This window comes from Pelecanus crispus, chromosome 1 (genome assembly GCF_030463565.1).
Source record: "Pelecanus crispus isolate bPelCri1 chromosome 1, bPelCri1.pri, whole genome shotgun sequence".
Taxonomy (NCBI): Eukaryota; Metazoa; Chordata; class Aves; order Pelecaniformes; family Pelecanidae; genus Pelecanus; species Pelecanus crispus.
Window position 1 is genome coordinate 10,468,279 of NC_134643.1, and position 10,674 is coordinate 10,478,952.

Consider the following 10,674-nt stretch of genomic DNA (forward strand, 5'->3'; position numbering starts at 1 on the left):
TCAAGAGCCATAGAGCCCATCACTGTCATTCATCTGCTTACACTGATGGAAGAAATAGGGCTCTTTGTCTTTTCCTTATCTGCCTCTCCAGTTTATTAGACGGCAGAGTGAGCTCACTGTTGCCATCAGGGGTAAAGGGACGGGGACCTCTTCTTGCAGGGATTAAGGGGCAGGATTACTGGGGCTAAACTGGGTTGCACGTCTACAGGAAAACCTTGGGGTGCGGAATTTACTCTTCTTGAGGCTGCTGTGAAGGAAAAAGTAAGTCCTGGGAGGCTGGGAACCTGATGATGCATTCAGAAAAAACCACTGTCCCCTGCTACTTCCCCCCATTTCTCCCTTGGCAGCAGCAGCAGCAGAATAAAGGTCTGTGTACTGGGGGAGAGGATCCTCTGTGTACCTGGTACCTGCTGTACCCACTGCCCCAAGCCAGCTTTGAACGCATCTATGACAAAATCAGCATTGCTGGAAACAGCTTAAATGTCAACATTTTCCCAATAATGAATCCTTGCAATTTTAGGCTCCAGAAATATTGGGAAAGTCGAGTCCTGAGGCAATTGCACAGATGCTTTACTAATAGTTGGTTTTGGGGGGTTGTTTTTTGGTTTCGTTTTGTTTTGGGTTTTTTCTTCTTCTTTAAAAAGGAGATTTTATGACCCATGATTTTAATTTATTTCTTTGTGTACTTTACAAGTCTAAATGACAGTTCAGAGCTCCTGTGGTGTGACCACTTAATTTTACCCCATGCAGATGTGTTCTGGTTCATATTTCATATATCACCATGTTGATACAATGGCGATATGTGCAATATTTTCCTGAGATTCTAACTGAACACCTCATCCAAACTCCATTGACAGTAATATGAGTCTTTCCACAGACTTCTTTTCTACAAATAGTATCCTATAAATATGCTGTGTTTCAAAATTTAGGAAGGAGTAAAAAAATTTATGGTTCCTTATGTCTTGGGTGTATTTTTATTCATTGTTAATGAGTAATATGAAGATGATATCTGAAATAGGATTAGTACTTTTTTTAATTATGTATCAATCAACAGAAGATTCCTTCTTACTAAAGCATGCTAAATGTTCTAATTCATAATTTTAAAGAAGCTTTTATTCAGAAAAATATAAAAAATACACATTCTGACTTTTTAAAAAAAAAAAACAAACCCTGTTGCCATACTTCACATAACTAATTTCAGGTTTAACATTTCCGTAGTTTTCAGTGGAAAAAAATATGGTTTAAATCTTTCAGCCAAGAAGAGTCAGCTGTGCAGTTGATGGTGTCTCTGTGAGAACTCTTAGCATGTGCTGATGCTGGGCTGTTAGTAAGAGTCTGCAGATAGGGACAGTGAACAGAAGAGAGATGGTCTCTGTACTGCAGAACAATGGCTTTTTAAAATGTGGGCTGTTGTCACAAGGGAGTGACCAACAGTGCTTTTTACAAGGCTACTTGACTTTTGCATATCCGTTGCTGGATGCCATAATCTGAAATCACAGCATTGTTCAGCAGCCTAATCCTCTTTGTTCTCCTCTAATTTTGCAAGCCCTCAGGCTTTCTCTGATTCCTAAAGTAAAGTGCTCACACTTGAAACACATCTTTGTTTGCCTTGTTCTTTTTTCTTTTTTTTATATAAAACCCTTTTCTCTGGCTCAGTTGAATTTTGTGTCACAGCTATTTAAATGAAAATAGGAGCAGACAAAGAGAGAACAACAAATGCAAAATAAAACTGTGTTATAAAGCTTTCTTCGGTGAAATACAACATTTTTTAGCACAGATCAATGTTTTCCAAAAGAGCCAGTGGAAATCAAACTGAGGAAAGAATATACTATGTTAAATGGGCATGCAATAAAAGCTAGAACTCAGACTCAAGCTACAAAAGATGTCAAAATCTTCCTACCCAAGTGTTTTATTCTGTTTATTCTAAAGGCAAAGCCATTTGCAATAGTTTGGGAAAAGGCTTTATCAGAGATGTTTTGGTGAGGTCTGTAGTGGCTGAAACGTTCTGTATAATTTAGTTTTTTGTAGAAAATACAGCACTTTGATATTCTTTCAAAGCCATCCATCCTAATATTTCATTTTTCTAAAAGATGCCATGATACTTAAAGTATTCTGTACTTGCAGAAAAGCTGTAGCTTCTTCATGTTCTCTGATGAATGTTAAACTGTACTGTATATACTTTGACCCCTTAGCAGTCCCTGTATCTATGAATCAAGTAATGAATTTGTCTCTGATCAATAATGCCAACACAGTTAAAATAAACTTCATAGGCTCAGTACAAGAGATATGTATTTACCAGTTTCCGAAGACTTTACCTTTAAGAGTAAAAGCTGATTCTACAAAGTGTGAGAATGCATAGAATATAATAGTAACAATATGATTTCCTTTCTAGTGCTGTTTAGGTGCACTTGTGACCTATGTAATTATATATATGTTCCATTTGTTGCTCTTCAGTCATGGCAAATGTGAATGCTGACCACTGAGAAGGTCACTAACAGTTTTCAAATATGATACTTGCAGACGTACTAGACGACAAGACATCCGAAATGGAGACCCACTTACCCACTGCTCAGATCTTCAGCATCATGGTGAGTTATGGGTATGACTGAAGTACAACTAATTTGTATGTAATTTACAGACTGTGCACGAGTAGACTAGGAAGCACATGAACAATTTGTTGGTGAAATTGTCTTGAACATCTGTGAAAGATGAATATAATACATCATTATCCCAATTTAGATTGCTTACAATGGCCTGGATCAAACACTAAGGACTGTGGGATTTTTTTGTTTTTCCTCAAGCTAACAGTTTTAAGAAATTTAATTTTTCTGCTTTGCTCACCTGATAATACCATACCATCAGGCTAGCCATATTATGTCAGAAAAGAGTTATATCTCCTTCAGAACAGCAAGAAGTATGTACATGTTGCTTCATATTGTTTGCATAGGATGATAACACATAATTAACTACCTTGGCTAAATAGGGGATGGTCTATGTTGTAAACGCCACACTAGCAACCCTTAAGATCAGGATGTTCCTTGCAGTAGGCCTGTCCTGTGTGCTTTCAGCATGGGTATTTTGGACATCTTTTGGTTTTGTTTTTTGTTGGTTGTTTCATTTTCATAGTGTACTGACCAGATCTTCCTTTCTTGAATTGTTTGGCTGATAAACTTCTGACAGTTACTAATTTGTTGCCAAACTCTTCAGAAGATCTTCACTCAGAAAATGAAAAATGTCCATTTTGCTGTAAGTGAAGAGAACACTTAGGCAACACTTCCCTCTGCTGGAAAAAAATGATTATTTATGTTTGTGGTACATCTATAATAACAGTTAAACCACTGGACAGATCTCTGGGAAAAATAAAGAGGTGGCTGAAACTGAAGATACTTCAAAACCCTCATGTCCTTCCAGTCCTCATAATAACAAGATTGATAAATAGTCCAAAGTTGTACTTTTGTGTCAGCTATAATTCACCACCACTATGTTTCAGTAATAGCTTTCTCCGTCTTCCTTTTAATCATTGGGAACTCGCAGCTAACATTACTATAGCTTTTCTTTTTATTTCTTGATTGTCAGACTCAGGCCAAGCTACTCAGAGAGGAAAAGGGGCTGGAAAAGTGCATGAACAGACTATGATCAGTATGTAGTTGTCATGTTTTGAGAACTCATGGATGCACAACTAGTTTAGATTTAAACCAGTCAATGTGGACTAGTAGAAAGTTCACAAATTTCCAGTTGCATGATATCTAGTAATGCTTATACAGTGCAGATGAGACCATCCATATATTGGGGCTGAGATGACATTTCCGTTCCCTAATAGGAAAATTTCACCGGGCACTAGACGTGGATTTTATTACCAGCAGAAGCATGTCTTAGCATGACCTTTTTACTCTCTGGACATTTTGCTCATGAGTAAAACGGTGATCTGGGCTACCACAGGTCTGGGTTTTTTAACATACTCTTGCCCTTTCTAGCTGTGCTTTATACAACTGTAGGTCTGCTCTTTACCTTCAAAGAGAAGAAAAGGATTTTGAAACACTTTGTTTTTTATATCTTCCCATACTTGGTAAACATATTTGTCTGAAAAGATATCTTCTGTCAAAACAGAAGAGAGTAATCCAGCACAGCTTTTTCATTACAACAATCATGAGAACTCAAGGTCAGGAAAAAGCTATTATATGGTACACCTGATAACAAGGAGCTTTAATACAGCTTTGTCAAAGTGAGCAGAGCAAGTATGAGACAAGATATCACCGAAAATTTTACTTAACGGTGAAATGAACACAGTGTGATTAGAAGAACCAGTAACTTACAAAAAAAACACTGAGGAAATGCAGTTCTAAGTACTAGGTGGCAAGGATGCACTGTCAAAATACTTTATTTAATTAATGTTTTAGATTGGTTTTGAGTGAAATTTTCTCTAAATTAATTCTGAGTTGTAAATCTATAAGATTTTCCTATATTTACTTGCCATTTACACATGATCATGCATTGTACAGACAGCTGCGTGGCCCATTAACTTCCTATGCCAGCTTATGCTGAGTTTTTTCCTTGGTTATGAATAGTAGTTTCCTGGACAACAGGTGAAGAATCAGGCTTGTCTATAGCCAAAACTAAGCTCCAGCAATCATTTACTACTTGTCTGCACATTCCTTTGCAGTAACTGCCAGTGGATTCTCCATATGAACCAACAGAAACAAGAAAAAAGAATATTCTCTGAACATATATCTCACTTTTAAAGACATTGCAGAAACTTACTTTGATATCAGTCTGAAGCAATAATGCTTTTAATAAGGTTTAGGTAGCTCTTTCAGATGCCCTTTTGTGCAAATGTATAAGTAGTAGTATAAAATGACTACACAGCAACGTTAGAGGGAGCTGAGGATCCTTAGCTGTACAGGTGTTTAGCCAAACCTTAATGCTTAAATCTAAAAGCATGATCACCTTTGTGTCAGTTAAAGAACATTATTTTTTTAGGCATAACATACTAGTGCTGTCAAGAAATTAATCAAGTTCTTTTTTTGAAGAATTTGTAAAAGAAGAGGCACCTTTTTTTAGGTGATTTATCTCAGGGGTAGCTCAAAGAATCACTGAATTTAACGGTATAGTGAGATTCATTCATCTGCAAAGCAATCTTGGTGTAAGTACTTAGCCTTTCATACTTCTTCGGTTATGTCAGAAATTATGTATTTAAAGGATATTTATCAGGGTAGTAAATGGATACTGCTGTTGGGTTCATTTTGGGAATTACAGCTCTCAGACAAGATTTTGGGTTGCATTTCATAACCAGCTTCATGACTTCTATAGTTTTCTAATTCCTCCAGCTGCTCTTCTGAACTTCCCAGACTTTCATTCTTCCTTCTGGTCTCTTCAGCTTCTCCCTCAGTCCCAGAGCTGCACTCTGATCCTGTCATTATCCTATCACTCTGCTTACTTTCTTGCACTCCACGTGCTCAATATTACATGAACTTTATAGACATTTCTGGACCTGCCTTCTGCTCCCTTAAATCATGGAAATGGAATTTGAAGGATCTTTTAAATCCTTCCTCTCTTTTTGCATGACTCTCACCCATACTATATTTTCTGGAGCTGTAAGGAAATTTAAAGGGGGCTTCTGCCACTTTCCATGGTGATCTCTAAGACACTAGATTGCCATGGACCATCTGGAAACATTCAGAAGTTTGAAATGGTGTCAGAGCACCCACCTTCAAGGTAATTTCCATGGAAAATTGTGACTAGCTTCTCAGATACTAAGGATATCCTAGGTACCTAAGTTTTCCAGCAGAAACTTCTCTATGTACTTAAAAATATGCCGCTGCTCATGGGAAGTAGGACCTTTGCCAAAGAAATATCTATTTCTGTCCTTTATACTGATATTTAGGATCTAGAGGACTGTCTCCTTGGATCTAAGGAGACCAGTGTTACATGTGTTCTGCTCCTGTATAATTCATTTGGACTATGCTGTGTTAGGGAAAATACAGTCAAGTGGTGCTGCAAGCCACCTAATGAGTAACCTGCTGGTTAAATCAGCTATTTATCATGTGGGAGAAGAGGACTCAAAGTGCACCTAGGCTTAGGAGATTGATTTGATAACTCTGCTTCCAATACAAGCACCCAGACTATCAGATTGATGTTGTTGAAGTTGGGCCATTCTGCAACCATGATTCAAAATTCATGGAGCCTGGGAGACAGGAATTGAAACAGAGCATACATCCTAGGGTGAAATCCCCGTGTTTCCATCCTTTATTCTGGAAGCCTGTAAATCTCTGTTTCACAGAAACACATTGCTGGAGCAGTAACCTCTGTGTCCCAGGCTATAAAGGGGGACATTTCCCACTGACTTATGCTGCAGCCCTTTATGTGCTATCTGTTGTGGATCCTGGTTCAGATATCAAACTGTCTCTTGTTGACTATGTAAGGATCTTTGGCTGCTGGTTCAGCCATGTGAATTTTGTTCCTAAATTAGAGTACCTAACTTGAAACAGAAGAGTCAGGGCATCAGTCAACCATTCACAATGTTGAATCTGGACCCATGAGCTATTAGCCAAGCATTTCCATTTCCAGTCTTTATCTTATCACTTTTAGTTCTATTGTTAATCTCTTCACATACTTCCAGTTCCTTTGTTTCATCGATTCAAATTCACCCATGCTCCATCTCAGACTTTACCGCTGGTACCCTTGGCTACATACTTCTCCAGATGTCCTACCCTTCTCTTGCTGCTTTGCTTTCTAATTCATTCCTCCATTGCTCCCCATCTTCCTGGCCCAAATCTGCACTGACATTCTTCATAGGGATGTGGTTTCTGAGAGATGTCATAAAAGTTGTTTCACTTAGTTGTTTATATAGCACCCCACTTACTTGCTGGAAAGGTTCACAATCTAGCAGAGGAAAACAAGCTAACCCATTCCCTATTTGTTTAGTGTTAATAGGCCATTTGATGTTTCCTTACTGAGAACTGGGCAAGGACCAGTTCCTATTCTGTCCCCCATTCCTTCTCCCATCCCCTCTCAGGGCTGCAAGTCATTATGGAAAGACATATGATTGCTGTATCAACATAAACCAGGAGCTTAATTTTATTTTTACCTTTGGCTCAGTCAGCTAGCAAACAGCCTGTGTTTGCTAAACAACATGGCCAATATGATAAAGGCACAGTGAAAGCAAACAAAACTTGACAAAGGATTTCTCTGAGAGGATTTTAATTAGACACCATTTTCCTGTTAAAACACATTGAAAGAAGTTCCTTAAAGATTTCCAGTGTTAAAGATCAAAAGTGGAAAATGGAAAGAATGAGAAATAATGGCAAAGAGACAGGAAACCCCATGAGATCAACACAGTGTTAAATAGCTTACGAATCCCTTCCTCCCCATCTACTCTCCTGGATTATTGTACTGTTGCCACTAAAGTCCATAACAGCATTTTAAAGAGCTAAGGTGGAGAGTTGAAATATGATGCCTTACAGCCTCTGCGGTATTGGAGAAGAATCAAACGCCATATAAGTCCTATAGCTATGTGATATTTCCAGCAAGTTGATGAATATCTTGAAACATTGTTACAAAAGGAAGTAATTTATTTAACTTTCTTTTTCCCCTCCTATAATGTCTGGTTTATTAACCTCATTACATTTCCATAAATTATATCAGTATGAGAGGAAATGATTAATTGAAGATTGTTTCCTCAAAAACATTATTCCTGGTCATTAACAGCTTCAGCAAACTGCAGTGCCATATAATCTAAACACATTATACTACTTTTAAACAGCCTCATGTTTTATTACTTTGCTCTAAAGTATTATGATCATGGAGCCCAGGAGGCATCGTTACAGACATTCCGCAACTACACCCTGAGTTTTCTCACTGCATACAGTTTGCTGTTAAAAATTCTTGTCATGTCCTAGATGTTTTCCTTGATGCATAACAATGAGATTTACACAAAATTTCATAATGAAATTCATTAACTTCACATATTGAGATGTTAACAGCTGTTAGGATTTAAAACACAAAAATAATAAAAATAAACCTACCAGGGATCGTTACAAAGATAGAGATGTTGATGGAGATTTTCCAAATGGCATACTGATATGGGGAATTTCTTCTTTTAAGGTTTTTTATCTTTAAACACCTTAAGGGACCCCAATTTCTAAACAAACAAATTCACTTAGCAATTAAGATTTTTCTTTCCTGGTAATTTTAATTCTTTTTTTCTTTTTTTTTTTTCTTGCTTTACAGATAACCCAAGTGGTCAGACCCTGGAGGAAAAGATTATCTATGGAGTAGAGAATAGCAGCACTTTTCTTGAGTGCAGTCCAAAATCTCAGCGCGCTGTAGTCTACTGGCAATTCCAGAAGCAAAATGATGACCGCAAGGAAGAGGTACAGTAGAAAAAACTGAGATGTAACTACTCTTCTCTATGAAGATAGACTTGAACCTGAGTCCTTCCCAGAATAATGTCCATCTGTATTTTAGTTTAGCAGAATTTCTCTGGAATCTTATAATTTCTGTTGTTCTTCACCACATTCTTACTCTTATCACCATAAAATACCATTAGCTCTCTAATAGGTTTCACAGACTGTTGCATCAGAAAACATTCATATCCTCTCCCTGGTCAGACCCCCTGCAAAACACACTGGTTTTCCTTTAGATATCTCAGAAATACAAAAATGTAGCATGCTATATCAGTGTCACTTAAAGCATCATACAGGGATTATATTGAACTTAAATATTACAAAGACCTTAAAACTGCCTCTGAAAAGAAGTCTAACTGCATTCTTCTAATAATACTGTTTGACTGAAACATAGCCTAACAGGAGCATTTCCTGTGTAGTGCATGCTCTAAGACTTTACTGCAGATAAGACAGAGACAAAATGAAGAACTGGGAACTGTAGTGGACACAAGGGTATGAAAACTTGCACATTTTTTTCATCAGAAGCAATACTCATAGAGGCAAAAACACTGACTTTCCCTGCTTGCATTACACTAAGCTGATATTTTATTTTTCTCCTCTTGACACCAGCATTCTTATGGTATTACCTGCTCTGGTTCTCAAGTCATGTTACTATCAAGCTAGGTCACACATATCTTAAGAGAATAATCTACTCTGGTAGGGAAGGAGGTCAAGCTAGGAAGCAAAAACTTGTTCGTTGCACTGAAGTATTTGTAAATATACCCAATCTACTCTGAAGCTTTTTTTTTAAAGCATGTGCTAAATACTTAGTTAACTTAGCAGCTTTAGATACTTTTGCTGTTTACTTTGTTTACATAAGTAGTAAATTATTTTGAATTTATTCTTGGTGGAGAGAGCAGAAAACAGGTTTGTGCCCTTTCTGTCTGCAGTGACATGTTCATGCAAAGAACAAAATTATATTCCAGATATTAATTAATTCAGAAAAATATTTTGGACAGCTCTTTTTGAATATTAAAATTTTTAGATTTAATCCTTATTGTTTCTTTGTAAATTCTCCACTTATGCAGAACCCACTTCTGTGCATAAGGTTTTTTGTAGTAAGGAACAATAGGAAGACAGAGAACCTTTCCAACAAATATATCTAGGCTTGACTAAAAGATAATGATAAATGTGACCTCAGTAATATAGCCAAATGCATCCATGTTGACTCTGCTAATCATAGGCTTGCATCTTCTGTAATCTTACCAGCAAGTCCATCTGACAGAGTTGATACAAGTCTTTCTTCAGCAGCAGTAGGGACTAAGGAGTAAATTCTTAATCCCCCAAACTCTTTGCAGTACATCAGTAGTTTTTCCAGAGTATTTGAGCCTTCCATAACTACAGAGGACTGTCAAGGGTTTTCCATTCATGTGGTTTGGGGGATTTTTGGCTAAGTTTTACCAGCTGAAAGGAGCAGTATTAAGGAACTAGTATGGTTAGAGGATAATTTTGCACATATATGAAAGATAACTACTGAAATTACCACTTTTTTCCAATACAGATAAAAGTGGATGATCGCATGATCCGGACAGAACAGGGCCTGTTGCTACGAAGTCTTCAACGGAGAGACTCTGGTATTTATTTTTGTCATGCTGTGGAGCATGGCTTCATGCAAACTTTGCTCAAAGTGACCCTGGAAGTGATTGATACTGACCACCTGGAAGAGCTGCTCCATAAAGAAGAAGATGGTGATGCCTCCAAGACCAAGGATGCTACCAATAGCATGACCCCCAGTCAAAAGATCTGGTATAGAGACTTCATGCAGTTAATCAATCACCCCAATCTTAACACAATGGATGAGTTCTGTGAGCAGGTTTGGAAAAGAGACCGCAAACAACGCCGGCAAAGGCCTGCCAATGCACAGGTGAATACAAATAAGTGGAAGCACCTACAAGAGAATAAAAAAGGTAGGAACAGGAGGACCCATGAATTTGAGAGGGCACCACGGAGTGTCTGAGCTACATTACCTCTAGGAACCTCATCCAAGTAGAAACTTGTATAGACAGATAACTGGAAAAAAATGCAATATTCATGAACTTTTTCATGGCATTATGTGGATGTTTACAAGAGTGGAAAGTTCAAACAATTTCCACCAGGTTTAAATAAAATCCATTTATAACTTTCCTAGTAAGTCGTTCCTCTCTGCTCTGATTCTAAGACCAGAAAGACCAGAGTTTCAAGGATGATAATTCACCTGGACGTAGCTTACTGCTCAAAAAGTTCTGCAAGTGTT

At 37.6% G+C, this 10,674-nt stretch overlaps 1 protein-coding gene across 1 annotated transcript in view; it reads left to right on the forward strand.

Annotated features, from left to right (window-relative positions):
* SEMA3A (semaphorin 3A) overlaps positions 1-10,398 on the forward strand; it is a 170,717-nt gene extending 160,319 nt beyond the window's left edge. Inside the window, exons 16-18 of the mRNA XM_075727722.1 lie at positions 2,521-2,588; positions 8,227-8,369; positions 9,943-10,398. Of these exons, the coding sequence (XP_075583837.1) occupies positions 2,521-2,588; positions 8,227-8,369; positions 9,943-10,398 (667 nt within the window). The remainder of the gene's footprint in view (positions 1-2,520; positions 2,589-8,226; positions 8,370-9,942) is intronic.
* The last annotated feature ends 276 nt before the right edge of the window (positions 10,399-10,674 follow it).